This window comes from Triticum aestivum, chromosome 2D (assembly GCF_018294505.1).
Source record: "Triticum aestivum cultivar Chinese Spring chromosome 2D, IWGSC CS RefSeq v2.1, whole genome shotgun sequence".
Taxonomy (NCBI): domain Eukaryota; kingdom Viridiplantae; phylum Streptophyta; class Magnoliopsida; order Poales; family Poaceae; genus Triticum; species Triticum aestivum.
In genome coordinates this window covers 564007487-564022616 of record NC_057799.1, presented here as the reverse complement: position 1 = coordinate 564022616, position 15130 = coordinate 564007487, and the positions used below count along the sequence as shown (strand labels likewise).

General features: G+C 49.1%; 1 protein-coding gene across 1 annotated transcript; it reads left to right on the top strand.

The window, feature by feature from the left end:
* Positions 1-2299: 2299 nt before the first annotated feature.
* LOC123054530 (putative ABC transporter C family member 15) lies at positions 2300-10184 on the top strand. Its single transcript, XM_044478313.1, has 11 exons — positions 2300-2529; positions 3431-5793; positions 5952-6038; positions 6137-6802; positions 6892-7056; positions 7229-7523; positions 7627-7841; positions 8543-8848; positions 9303-9366; positions 9461-9700; positions 9795-10184. Exons 1-11 carry the CDS (start codon positions 2433-2435, stop codon positions 9896-9898), a joined length of 4602 nt encoding a protein of 1533 aa, XP_044334248.1. The 5' UTR covers positions 2300-2432; the 3' UTR covers positions 9899-10184.
* Positions 10185-15130: the final 4946 nt, after the last annotated feature.

Below are 15130 nucleotides of genomic sequence, written 5' to 3'. Positions count from 1 at the left end.
TCGGCCGTGTCCCCCTTTTCGCCGTGGCTTTCCTTTTGCATAGAGGAGCAGACGTGACCATCCATCCAGCGCGAGCACGTCGGATGGCCGGCCGGTCCATCGGTCACGCGGAATAGAAAACGACGACGACGGCGTAAAGACTGGCCGAGCCCACGCAGCTTTGCCACGCTCGCTAGTGCGCCGTCGCCATCCTGCGTCGCATATAACCTGCCACGTAGTAATCACGTTGGTTCCCATCTGCTTGTCTGGCACGCGTAACACCGGCGGTAGAGCCCTCCCTCGCTTGGTTCCGTTTTAAGAATCTGAGTCGACTGGTCACCACCAAGACCTCGTCATTTACCACTTGCAGCAGCTTGGCGCGCCATACAGCCACATATGGCAAATCTAGCCCCTCAAACGTCCACAGACATGCCCAGGCGCGTCCGCGAGCAGTGATCGGACACACCTTAAATTTCACTTGTTGCATCCAGACATCTCATACTCGATTCTTATATACATACAAAGACATGTAAAAGGAAATAGAACCTACGTACTACGTCGATCCTAACTACTCGTTGGAGATCACGACGATCTCCATGCCCGGCTCCGGCAGCATGGGCGGCAGCTGCAGCTCCGACTCCTCCGGCTGCTCCGCTCCGGCCTCCTCCGCCTCTATTTCCGCGTCGAGCTCGGCGAAGAGCGCGTCGGACTCCGCCTGCTGCCGCCGGAGGAACGTCCGGTTGGTCTCCACATAGGCCTTATCCTGGATGGACTCCAGGATGGCCTGCTGCTCGGCCATCTCGTCGGACTGGGCGACGGAGAACTCCGCCTCCGCCTGCTCCATATTGAAGGGCGGCACCTGCTGGTCCGGCTCCTCCGCCTCCTCCACCTCCATCAGAGCCATATCCTCCTCTTCTTTCCCCGGCTGCTCCTCCCCCTCCTCCAGCTCCGGCGAGTCCGGAGGCAACCCGACAGTGATGCGGCCGGTGCGCGCGGCTTCCCTCGTCCGGATCTACTGCTGGATCTCGTAGCGGCACTCCGGCGTCAGCATGGCATAGTAGGTGATCTTGCTCCGGACCATGACGGAGTGCCAGAGAGTGGGCAGAGCGCCGGAGCAGGAGAGAGAGGAAGTGGATGGGCTCGGACTTGCGGCGCGGAGAGGGGGAGGGGGATGGGTTAGGGTTGCGGGACGCCGGCCGGCTTAAATAGCCGGATTTCGTCTTGGGCGGCGAGCCGAAGCGGCACCACGCGGCATTCACACCGTGGTCAAAAAATCGTGACCGGGCAGTGGCCGGACGGCCCGCCCGGACATATGAGGCAGGTTTAAGAGGTCCGCTTGTAGATGCTGTTAGGTGACGACGTTGAACAGCATGTGCTTGGACAACCTTTTCTATCTGATTGATTAATTAATTTTGAAGCTAACCCTTTCTCTGTTCAAGTTTCGTTGCACTCTCTGGCCTCTAGCTAGCTCCGCACGGTGGCCATGCAGGCGAGTTAACAAAACTGGCATAGCTTTTCGCCGCGACTGCACGGCACGGCACCACGTGAGGTCCTTCTCCCGTGAACACCAGACAAATATAAATGTACTTCCGTGCTCAGATTTTCTGGCGCCGTTGCCGTTTTGCGCGCCGATGCATTAGCATATGCGATCGTGCTGCCGGATCAGAATCAGGAGAGCAGCAGCGATGGGGAATATATAGGGGAGATTTTTTTTGTCATACTACTAATCTAAGCACTGTCCTTGCTCTCTTGTCTTGTGTGGTTAAGGCTGTTCTGCACGTACCTGTTGCGATGGCTACGGCTGCCGTTTGATCGCGTTAACCTTGTCTGGCCGTCCAGTGTGCCGCTGCGCATTGGGCGGAAAGCTAGTGATGATGTGTGCCTTCACTTGAATCACACGAGATGGGATGGAACCACTGATAATATAACTCGTGTGGGTTGTGGAAAGGGTACCTATATCAGGCATAATATTCGCTTTCCCAAACACTCACTGATTCAAACCATCTACGTAGTACAAAGAACTCTGTTCGGTACACGTAAGACTATATAGATATATATAGTACTCCCTTTGTAAAGGAATATAAGAGCGTTTAGATCACTAACTCCCTCTGTAAACAGTATGCCATACCAAATTGATGATTCTCCTTACCAAGCGAGCACCAAATCGGTAGGACATGGACATGCATATAGATCCACTATGCATGCATGGTGCACCAGACCAGAGCAGCCGGGTGAAAACCGCACCGCATTTCTTTTCTGGGTCCTCTGTCACGGCGTGCTCTGCTCTGCATTACACGCCAAAGCTGCGCCCATCAGGGCCAAAGGGTCTCTCCGCCTCCTCCGTATATCACCGTCGCCACCTCTCCCTCCCTCCCTCGTTCCCTTCTCTCCCTCTCTCTCTCTCTCTCTCTCTCTCTCTCTCACTCGCATTTGCCACAGACCCTCACTGCGCCATGGACGAAGGAGGAGGGAGCCTGCACTCGCCTCTTCTCGCGAGGGTGCAGGAGATGTTCCTCCTCCGCGCCGCGGCTTTGCTCGGCGATTCGCCAAGTAAGTCTTGATCCATCCCCATCCCGCCTGCATGCACACGGCAGGTTCATCCATCCATGCGTCCGATTCTTCTCCTCCCCTCTCCTCCCCTCTCCTCCGGGGAGGGATCATGCCCCGCGAGTCGATTGCACTGCATGGCTTTCCTCAGCCCCCGCTCCTTTGGTAGTATTGCTTTTCTGGGCCTGCAAACGAATGGATTTTGCAAGAAATTTCGAGGGTTTGTCTGGTTTTTTGTGTTCCAACCAGGGTATAACTGCAGAAGAATGTGTTCATTTATATAACTAAGTGAGGCTCAATTTTACTTCCCCGAAAAAAATCTCTGCATTAATTTACCTACAGAAATTTGGCTGGGCCAATCAACTTGTAGGTTCAAATTTTTTGCAAACTGGAGCGATAACAGTCAGGTCAAGGGCAATGATCAGCTTTCCGTTTTAATCCTAAAATCCTTTCTGCAAAAAGATGATATCACTCTGACTAACAAACACTCCTATGCAGCTTTCTAAAAGAAACCAAGGATGGTATATCTTTTCTAGACCTTTTGCCCCTGCCAGTATCAGTCTCTTTTAACATGACATTTATACTGACATTAAGGAACACGGAATATTCATGTCAGTAAGTAAGTGGAATAATAGAAGAATATACTGTGTTTTTTAATCTTGTGGGGTTCCACTGTTGCTGGTAGAACTAGCTTGGAGAAAATATATCAACAAATCCAGTCTTTGCGAAAGTCGACCAGTGTCTTACTCAGGGGATTCCAGTTTTCCTAAAAAGCATGGGATTCCAGTTTTCGTAAAAAAGCATGTTGTTTATTGTTTTCTACTATGTTATATTCATAATGAAAGTTGGATAACTTATTCTGTTGTTGATTCTTGACACACAAATTTGCTATGCAACACTGCAGGTTCCGTTGTATCGCAATACCTGCGAGAATGGCCAGAAGTATATTCCCCTTGTTTCTGGACGAGCACTTTTGTATTGATACAACTGGTGTTTATCACGAGCATCGTGGCTCAGTTTCTGTTCAAGAGAATCAGATGGTGCAGGCAGAGATTGAAGACTGCAACTCCTGAAATCAATAAGCATTCTAATCAGGAACAAAAGAATGCAGACATAAAGCTGGGTGTCTCATATCAAGCAAGCAAAGTCTGCTGTCTGCTTATATTAGTCACTCATGTCCTGAGGATATTCTTTTTGCAGTTACAAGGAAGAATAAGTGGTTGCAAGTACCCACCTTTTGTTCCGGGTGAAGGCATACAGGTGCTCTCCTGGATAATATTGTCACTAGCAGTATTCAGTCTACAGAAGACAAAATCTGCAAAGCATCCGCTCATTATTCGGGCATGGTTGATACTTAGCTTTCTGCAATCAGTAACCAGCGTGATATTTGATCTCAGGTTCAGCTTATCAGATCATGGATATGTGGGGTTTGCAGAACTGATTGACCTCTTCACACTTGTTATCTGCACTTATCTGTTTGCAGTTTCTGCAACAGGTAAAACAGGAGTCACCTCAATAAACAGCAGCATAACAGAGCCACTGTTGAGTCCATCTGCAGGACAGCAGGCAGAAACTAAAAGGACATGTCTGTATGGCAGGGCAAGCGTTCTGGACCTTGTCACCTTCTCCTGGATGGGCCCTCTATTTGCTATTGGATATAAGAAACCTCTAGATAAGAATGATGTGCCAGATATTGATGAAAGGGACTATGCTGATTTACTCTCTGATTCATTTAAAAGGATCCTAGCAGATGTTGAGCGCAGGCATGGTTTGAGTACTTTATCAATCTACAGAGCAATGTTCCTATTTATTAGAAGGAAAGCAATAATCAACGCAGTATTTGCGATCCTATGTGCATGTGCGTCCTATGTTGGACCATCACTGATCAATGACTTGGTGAGGTTCCTCGGGGGAGGGAGGAAGTATGGACTGAAAAAAGGTTATATTCTTGCTGCTGCATTTTTAAGTGCCAAAGTTGTGGAGACAGTAGCTCAGAGGCAGTGGATTTTTGGGGCTCGACGGCTCGGGATGCGGCTACGAGCTGCTTTGATATCCCACATCTATCAAAAGGGGCTCCGGTTATCCTGCAGTGCAAGGCAAAAGCATACCAGTGGAGAGATCATAAACTACATGAGTGTAGATATACAGAGGATAACCGATGTTATATGGTACACAAACTACATTTGGATGTTACCCATACAGCTTTCTCTAGCAGTCTATGTTCTCTATCTAAACCTAGGGGCTGGAGCATGGGCTGGTTTAGCAGCAACACTGGTAATAATGGCTTGCAATATTCCTCTGACCAGACTGCAGAAAAGGTTGCAATCAGAGATCATGGCTGCTAAAGACAACAGAATGAAGGCAACAACGGAAGTACTTAGAAGCATGAAAATACTGAAACTTCAAGCATGGGATACAGAGTACCTTCAAAAGCTAGAAGCTTTGCGAAGGGAGGAGCACAATTGGTTGTGGAAATCTGTGAGGTTGACAGCTTTCACAACATTCATATTTTGGGGGTCCCCTGCATTCATATCCTCCATAACATTCGGTACATGTATATTGATGGGGATTCCTCTAACAGCTGGTACTGTTTTGTCTGCTCTTGCAACGTTCCGGATGCTACAAGATCCAATCTTCACACTTCCCGATTTACTTTCGGTGTTTGCTCAAGGAAAAGTTTCAGCTGATCGAGTAGCACAATACCTCCAGGAAGAAGAATTGAAAGACGATGCAATTACAGAAGTACCAAGGAGTGCCACAGACTATGATGTGGAGATTGATCATGGAGCATTCAGCTGGGAACTTGAAACCACATCTCCAACTATAACAGATGTAAATTTAAAAGTAAAGAGAGGGATGAAAGTAGCAATCTGTGGAATGGTCGGCTCTGGGAAATCCAGTCTATTATCATGCATACTTGGGGAGATGCCTAAGCTAGCCGGGGCCGTGAGGGTCAGTGGGAGCAGAGCATATGTTCCTCAGACTGCCTGGATCCTGTCTGGGAACATCAGAGACAACATTCTGTTTGGAAACCCGTATGACAAGGAAAAGTACGAAAAGATAATACAAGCTTGTGCATTGACTAAAGATCTTGAATTATTTGCAAATGGTGATTTGACAGAGATTGGAGAAAGAGGAATTAACATGAGTGGTGGACAGAAGCAGCGGATTCAGATTGCAAGGTCAGTGTACGAGGATGCAGATATATACCTCTTTGATGATCCCTTCAGTGCAGTAGATGCTCACACTGGAGCCCAACTTTTCAAGGTTTGTTTATTTCGTGTCCATAAACCCATAAATGTGTAGTCGCATATGATTCAAACACGATAAATATCACTACGTTTCCTTATTATTCAACAGTTTAAAGAATAGAGACATCAGTCTGCATAAATGCTAACAGAATGAACTACTATATTATTCTACAGGATTGCCTGATGGGGTTGCTTAAAGACAAAACAATATTGTATGTGACCCATCAAGTTGAATTTCTTCCAGCTGCAGACCTTATACTAGTAAGTATATTAAAAAAATGCTTTTGTTCATAAATAATGCATGTATGTTCGTGTTGCTAAGAATATGTAAAATAACCAAGGGGGGTACAAAATAATAGGTGATGCAGGATGGGAAGATTGTGCAGAAAGGAAGATTTGATGATCTTCTTAAACAGAACATAGGATTTGAAGCCATAGTCGGAGCCCATAGTCAGGCAATTGACTCTGTTATAAATGCCGAGAGTTCCAGCAGAATTTTGTCAACAGAGAGCCAAAAGTTAGCAGATAGTGATGATGAGTTTGAGAGAGAAAACGACACTGATGATCAAGTTCAGGGCATAATTAAGCAAGAGTCTGAACACGATGTCTCGCAAGGTGTCAATGAAAAAGGAAGGCTGACACAAGAGGAAGAACGAGAAAAGGGAGGAATTGGCAAGACGGTCTACTGGGCATACCTGACAGCTGTTCATGGTGGCGCATTAGCACCAGTAATAGTGGCGGCACAGTCATTCTTCCAAATATTCCAGGTGGCAAGCAACTATTGGATGGCATGGGCGTGTCCTCCAACATCTGCAACCACTCCAAGGGTTGGATTAGGCCTTCTTTTGTCTGTATACATAATGCTATCTATAGGAAGTGCACTATGTGTTTTTGGTCGGTCTATACTTCTGTCACTTGTTGGCCTGTTAACAGCAGAGAAGTTCTTCAAGAATATGCTTCATTGCATTCTCCGAGCTCCCATGTCCTTCTTTGATTCCACGCCCACTGGCAGGATCCTAAACAGGGTTGGTGTTCAATTACTCCTCACATCATTTTGTACTGCCTTGTTCCCACGCACCTTAAAATTAATAACTGTAACTGTACATTGTAACAGGTCTCCAGTGACCAAAGTGTTTTAGATCTGGAAATAGCAAGCAAGCTTGGTTGGTGCGCGTTTTCAGTTATACAAATTCTGGGAACCATTGGGGTTATGTCACAGGTTGCGTGGCCAGTTTTTGCCATCTTTATTCCAGTGACAGCAATCTGTTATGCGTTTCAAGTAAGATCTCCTCACTATGATATTTTTGCACTAGATTTAACTTGTCCTAGTACAATTTATGCACCAAGTTACTGCCATACACGATGAATTCGGAAGCCTTAAATGCAAATTTCCTCCTTGATAGATTCTTTTAACAAAGCACTGAATCCAATATTTTTCCTGTGACATGCAGAGGTACTACATACCAACAGCAAGAGAGCTAGCTCGTCTGTCACAAATTCAAAGAGCTCCAATCCTCCACCATTTCGCGGAATCACTTACAGGAGCGGCAAGTATTAGAGCATATGGGCAGAAAGACCGTTTCAGCAAAGCAAACATCAGTCTTGTTAACAACCACTCACGACCATGGTTCCATAACATCTCAGCTGTGGAGTGGCTTTGCTTCAGGCTAAACATGCTATCTAACTTTGTCTTTGCCTTTTCTTTGACTCTGTTGGTGAGTCTTCCCGAAGGTTTTATAAATCCAAGTAAGTTTTTCATGCAGACAAGTTATAGTTGCTTCATTTTTGCAGTATATACTCTGCTCACTAATTTTTGGTGGCTGCGAAACTGACATAATTGTATGTACAGGCATCGCTGGACTTGCGGTGACTTATGCACTGAACCTCAATGGGCAGTTGTCATCTATAACCTGGAACATTTGCAACACAGAGAATAAAATGATTTCAGTTGAAAGAATAATGCAGTACTCAAGGATCCCTAGTGAGGCTCCTCTAATAGTTGATGATCACCGGCCCCCAAACAGCTGGCCAAAGGATGGCACTATTAATATAAGAAATTTGGAGGTATGCATGATGTTACTGCGAGTTATCACTTATGGCTAACCACCCTAAATAAGCACGTGTATGCATATGTATATGACATTATATTTATTCTATCGCTGGGGTATATTAGCCTACAAACATAACTTATTAAGTTTGAATAAACATATGCTCTATAGCAGGCTAAACCAGCTTGCAGAAATATGTTCCCAAGCAACACTCATATTAGAAAAGCTCATAGTTCATGACAGTTTAATGTTCTATCAGAAAAGAGAATAGTTGGATAATCGAGGACAGACTAATCATGACTTGTATGGAACGATACAAAATTACATGGTATATGTTGAAAAGTAAAAAGACATGAGAAAATGAACAACAAAAGTGGCTGATAAAAGAATGCTTGCTGAGTTATTGACATATAAGCAAACCCTTACATTCTCTACAATATACTCCCTCCGTTCCTAAATATTTGTCTTTCTAGAGATTTCAACAAGTGACTACATACGGAGCAAAATGAGTGAATCTACACTCTAAAATATGTCTATATACATCCGTATGTGGTAGTCCATTTGAAATCTCTAAAAAGACAAATATTTAGGAACGGAGGGAGTAGAAGGGAAGCTCGTACTTTTTAATAAAATATAATCTCTTTTATTTTTGTATTTTCTTGTAAAATATGTGCATGCTCAGATGAGGCCACCTAATGTAACTATTTGCTTTTACAGGTTCGATATGCAGAGCATCTCCCATCTGTTTTAAGAAATATATCATGTACAATTCCAGGACGGAAGAAGGTGGGGATTGTTGGACGTACCGGAAGTGGAAAGTCAACTTTGATTCAAGCACTTTTCCGGATTGTTGAACCAAGGGTAGGAACAATAGAAATTGACGATGTTGATCTCAGCAAAATCGGGTTGCATGATTTACGAGGCAGACTTAGCATCATCCCACAAGATCCAACCATGTTTGAGGGCACAGTGAGAGGAAATCTTGATCCACTGAATGAATATTCTGACCAACATATATGGGAGGTAAATAAGTCAATTATACATGTTTTAATTATAAGAGAGTAAATTATATAACATGTGCAGCAAAAGAGAGCCTAACACCTCGTATCATTGCTCATTATTGCCAATAGTCCATGTTGCAAAACAATAGTTCTGGATAATGGTATCTTTTCAACGTAAATATCAATAACCGTTTATGCTGATAAAATATGATCTCATGATTATGTTAATCTATGAAAGGTCAAAATTTCTCACAGCGCACTCTAGGAAACATATTTGGATGGTCACTTTTACAATTGCAAATACCGAAGCTGATGCAATGTTTCATACAGATTGCAACCTTATCAAATCTATTCTTAAAATATATCTATATAATGAACAAAAAGAACAGGAGAAATTGTCGAAAAATTGTAATGGTTAAAAGAACGGAAAGCTGTACTTCCTCTACTGACCACAAGTGTACATTTCTTTTGGCCAGACATTGGACAAATGCCAGCTTGGTGACATAGTTCGTCAAAGCCCAAAGAAGCTGGACTCAACAGGTTTGTTTTTGTGTACAATAGCACACATATGCTAGATTGGCTAACAGATTATGTATATCTCCATTGAGATAATCAAATAAGATTTCTCCTGCAGTTGTCGAAAACGGGGAAAACTGGAGTGTCGGACAGAGGCAGTTGTTTTGCCTGGGAAGGGTTCTACTTAAGCGAAGCAATGTCCTTGTCCTCGATGAGGCAACTGCTTCAGTTGACTCATCTACAGATGCAATTATCCAGCAAACACTCCGTGAGGAGTTTGGGGATTGCACAGTGCTGACAGTAGCACATAGAATTCACACAGTTATTGACAGTGATCTGATTCTTGTCTTCAGCGAAGGTAAGCCACAGCATTGACAAACCCAGAATATTTATCTACATTTTAGGACCTAGCTGCTGAAGCGCTAAGATCTGTACTCGTTTGTGGTGAGCAGGAAGGATTATAGAATACGACACGCCGTCGAGATTACTGGAGGACGAGAACTCTGAATTCTCCAGGCTCATCAAGGAGTACTCACGGAGATCCAAGGGGTTCTAAAGCACCACAAACAATTGAACGGCGGCGAAACCGGCATGAAGCCAACTAGGCGCACCGCAGAACCCAGCAGAAAGACCGCACACACCACAACGACCTTTCTCCAGACGACAAGCACTCACGAAACCCACCCAGACAAAGACGATATAGGATGTACAATGGACGGGACTAGCTAGATTATTCAGGCGATTTGGAAAAATTATCAAAGCCATGTAATGCAATAGCACAGTAGCACTATGTAAGATGCTCTCTGATGTGAGAAAGATCGAGTGTATGTATGTAGCTGTTCCATGTGCGTTGTCCGCGCGCAATCGCTTTTCAGTTCAAGAAGTTCCTGAATGGGGTTCGCAGCGGTGTGCTTACCTGCGGCATGTCGAGCCAGGCATTCCGTCGAGCAGGTGGCGCGCGGAGCCCTGCAACAAGGAGCTTGGCTTGTTCCGCGAGAGCATACACTGATCTGAGCGCAAGCATCGTACCGAAGCCATATGGAGAGTAGCGGCGACGCCTGCCGATTTAGCTAGGCACTCGCTTACCTTGCTGGGATTTCGAGCGGTGGCGGTGTGCCGCCGCCGTCGTGGTATTTGGCGGTGGCGGTACGGCCTATTTTCTCCTTGAGTCCATAGCCCAATCAATTGATTCAGCAAAACCGCGAAACGCCTCCCTCCCAGGCGTTCGCTCGCCCCCGGCCGAGTGGGACCGGACCGGATCGTAGCCGCGATGGACCGGATCGTAGACCTTGTAAAATGCTAGAGGCTTAGAGCATCTCCACTAGGCTCCTCGGGACGCCCCACAGGACACCTTTTTAGGTTCGGATGGCACTTTTCACCGAAAAACGGCCTAGCCACGCCCCCAACGCCCCTCAAGACTGCAAAATAGTGCCGGCAAATCCAGGCGAAACCCGGTGCGCTGGGTCTCTTGGGGGCGCCAGCGAAAGTTTTGGCGAATCGTGTCTCACCACATGTCCTTTTTCTTGACCCACTTAATCATTCTCCTCACAAACTTTTGCTTTGGGTGGGGTGTGACCGGGAAGATGCCCTCTTTATTTCGCCGGATTTCGCCGGATGACCCCCAAGACACTAACTTTTTTGGTTCGGTGATGTTCTTGGGGTGCCAACGGCTGGAGATGCTCTTAGTGAGGTGCTTAGAAAAATAAACCGGGTTTTCTAAAGCACCGGTGCTTATTTGTACAGGGTAGACGCATAATTGGCGTCTACCCTGTACAAATAAGCACCGGTGCTTAAGAAAAGACTGGTTTATTTATCCAAGCACCTTGCATTGTACAGGGCATCTCCAGCCGTTTGGCCCTTGACGAACCCGACGAATGCCTTTTGGCGTTTGCGCCGGCGGTTTTTTTGCCCTCGGGCGATCGAGTTTCCAGCCACGCCCCCAGGTTTCGGCCCCAGGCGTCCAAAAATTCGAACTTGTCTTTCCCGCTGCTAAAAAAGCCACAAGTTCGGCGATCATCATGCCACAAGTCGGCGATCATCATGCCACAGTTCGGCGATCAAACACACCCAAAAGTTCGGCGATCAAAAGGAAGGAATCATAGGCATGGAGCGCATCAAATGGCAGGCTCCTCTGCCGTGGGACTGGCTGGGGCCGGCGTGGGCGTAGTCGGTCTCGGCGTCGGCGTGGCTTCTGTGCTCCGGCTGATCGTCGGCGTCGGCACCGCTTCATTGCTCGGGCTGGGCGTCGGCGTTGGTGTCGTCGTGGGCGTAGGGGCGGTGGTCGCCGCCGGCCCGGGCATCTGGTTCAAGAGGAGGCCGCGCTCCGCCAGGTACCACGCCTTCACCTGCTTGTCCATCGTCGACATGTCTGCTGCCATCAAGAACGCCAGGTCGGTGTTCCTCTTCTTCGCAGCGACGTTGGTCTTGAGAAGGTCGAGCTTGGCGTCCTGCTTCGTCATCAACGCCGACCACCTCACGTCGGATTTCTCCTCCCTCTTGGCGGCGATATTCTTGGCGTCGGCGATGCACTGCTCGATCGAAGATTGCAGCCGTTCGGCAGCGGGCGCCGCCTCCCTCGCCGCCTTGGCTCTTTTGTTGCCATCAGGGCGCCCTTCTGCTGTCGCCGGGACAGGCGCGTCCGGCATGTATGTCTCCTTGGCCTTGGGGAGAGTGAGCCAGACGTCCCTCCACTTCTCACACGACTTGATCCTGGAGATTGTCTTGGCGAAACATGTTGAACATCCGAACCATCTGCATAGCCGAGGAACAAGTGTCGGCGAAGCACGCGGCGAAAGAACTGAGCCGACGACTGGCCATACCTGACCCTCGACGTTGGCGCCGCTTTCCGGGCGAGCTGCGACCTCCTCTACGATCCCATGCCACTTGTTGCACTTGCAGGCCGCCTGGATGATCGCCCAATGGTTCGCCATGGCTTTGTCGCCGCGATCCATGCGGATGTTGGCGAAGTCAGGGTCGACCAACTTGCGCTCGTCGAACGCCATCTTGATCCTTCTCCAATACGTGTCGGCGTTCTGATTCGAGCCGGTGATCGGATCGATGCTGACGGTCTTCCATGCTTCGGTGAGGCACTTGTCTTCCTTGGACGTCCACTTGACGTGAGGCTCGCCCGGCCTGGCGTTGGGCACCCTCTTCTTCTTTCTCCCTTTCGACGCCGACGCTGGCTCTACCTCCTCCTCCGCATGTTCTTCCTCCTCAGCGTTGTCGAGCTCGTCGTCCATGTCGACGGTGATGTCCATCATTTCGTCTTGTGCACGAAACCCGGGGCATGAAGTGGCGGCCACCGAGGCGCTCGTGATGATCTCGTCCATGTCGGCGTCAGTGGCGTTGGTGTGGCTGAACTATGGCGCCGAGCCGTGTGCGAAGGGTAGGGCGCCCCGGCGTAGAGGCGACGTAGGCGAGGCTGAGTACGCCGGCGGCGAGTAGCTGTACTGGGGGTTGAGGCCGGCGGTGAACGCAGGGGAGGGAGTGCGCGGGTCGGGGTTGAAGCCGGAGGGGGAGGAACGCTGCGGCGCGCCATGCGGGAAGGTGGTGTTGGGGTTGAAACCGTCATGCGCGTTGCCATCGGAGTAGCCAGGCGAGGGTGCATACCCCCAGAGTGGCGGCGGCGGTGAGAAGTTGGCCGGTGACGCGACGCTCTGCGGACTCCCCCACGCGGCTTGTGGGCAGTGGCCGGGCGGAAGGTTCATCCCCGCGCGAGACGCGCTCCCTGCTCCGCCGCCGCCACCGCCGCGTCCCTGGCCCTCTTGGTGATGAGCCTGTTCTGCCGGTCGGTGGTGACTGCCTCTCGGCGCTGAACATCCGCCCTCCACTCGGCGTTCGACAAGCCCGGTGGCCTTGCCATCGGCGCCCTCGGCTTCCTCTACTTCGGCTGTGTGGAATCGGTGGCGGGGCGAGGGGCCACATACTTCTTCGGCGGCATGGCGGCCGGATCTGATGAGGAGAATGGCGGGAGCGGCGGGGGATAAATGGGGAAACAATGAGGAAATGGAGGGAAAGGGGGGGCGGGAATAGGCCTGTTTGCCGCTGACAACACGGGCCCATGCGCCTTTTCGCTTCAGCCGGCGCCCCTAGGCGGCCTCCGGTGTGCTGGGTTCGGGTCGGGTTCGCCGGCTGTTATTTCGGCCCAAACCGACGATAAACAACAACCTGGGGGCGCGACTGGGCCGGATTTTCGCCGCCGGCGCTAAAAAAGGCGCCCTGGGGGGCCTGTTGGGGGCGGGGGGGGGGGGGCGAGTGGATATGCTCTAACAGCATCTCTAGAAGACCCCTTAAAACGCCAGACCCCGCAAAATAACCGCTAGTTTACGGTTTTTGGCGAAACCACCGTCGCCCGCCGCTTGTGATTCCGGCCATTCCCGCTAGCGGAATCGCGCCGCCCGCCCCGGATCCGACGAGCCGAGCCACTGCGACATCGCCGCCGCCCCGGATCGACCGCCTCGAGCCGTCGCCTGCCACGGATTTACCGAGCCGCCACCGGGCGGCCCCCGCCCGGATTCGCCGAGCCACCATTGGTCGCCGCCGCCCCCGTGAGCCTCTTTCCTTTCCCTTGTAGCTCGGCCACAGAAATTTCGTTGATGCGAGCGTCAATGCGATTTTTTGTAAATGGATTTGAGCCCGTGCGAGCAAATTTTGCTCAAGGATTTGTCCTCGTCCGACGACTCGGACGTGGAATCGATGCTCGAGCGCCATCGTCAGCAGATGGTCGTGGTGTTCCTAGCCGTGAAGGAGGTGGAGGATCGAAACTGCAAGAGACGACGAGGTTCGACCGTCGGCCGTCTTTGCATCCCACGCAACTGCCATCTCGGGAATATGATGTTCATGCAAGACTACTTTGCGGACAATCCAACCGATCCGCCGCACCTCTTCCGTAGAAGGTATCGAATGCGCCAATCACTCTTCGTAAAAATTGTGCAAGCTTGCGAGACCAATTGCCGATTTTTTCACTCAAAGGAGAAACGCCGCGGGCTTGTTGGGTTTTAGCGCCTACCAAAAAATATCGACAGCTATGCGTGTGATTGCATATGGTATTCCGGCTGACTATGCCGACGAGTATCTTCGCATTGACGAAGATACTACAGTTGAGTCAGTGCGTAGGTTTGCCAAAGTGATGATCCAAGTCTTTGGTCCTGTCTATCTTCGTGCACCCAACGAGGAAGACACAATAAAGTTGATGGCAGCAAATGAGAAGCGAGGTTGGCCCAGCATGCTAGGAAGCGTTGATTGCATGCATTGGACTTGGAAAAACTTCCCGAAGGCATGGCACGGGCAGTATTGTGGCAAGTCTCATGATGCAACAATTGTGCTAGAGGTCGTAGCATCCAAGGATTTATGGATTTGGCATTGTTTTTTGGTATGCCGGGTATTCTCAATGATATCAATGTGTTGCAACGGTCTCATTTGTTTGCTAGACTTGCTCGTGGTGATGTTCCAGCTTGCAACTTCACGGTGAATAGGCATGAGTACACAAAGGGGTACTATCTAGCAGATGGTATTTACCCCTCTTGGTGTACATTTGTGAAGAACATCAAAAAGACCAAAACTAGAAAGCATATTGAATTTACAAAGGTGCAAGAGGCTGACCGAAAAGATATAGAAAGAGCCTTCGGGGTTTTGCAATCTAGATTTGCCATTGTTCGTGGTCCTGCTCGTTTTTGGGACAAGAAAACCCTGAGCAACATCATGGCATGTTGTGTGATTCTTCACAATATGATCATCAAAGATGAGAAGGACTTGAACTTGGAGTTCTTCTACGACAATGTCGGTAGCC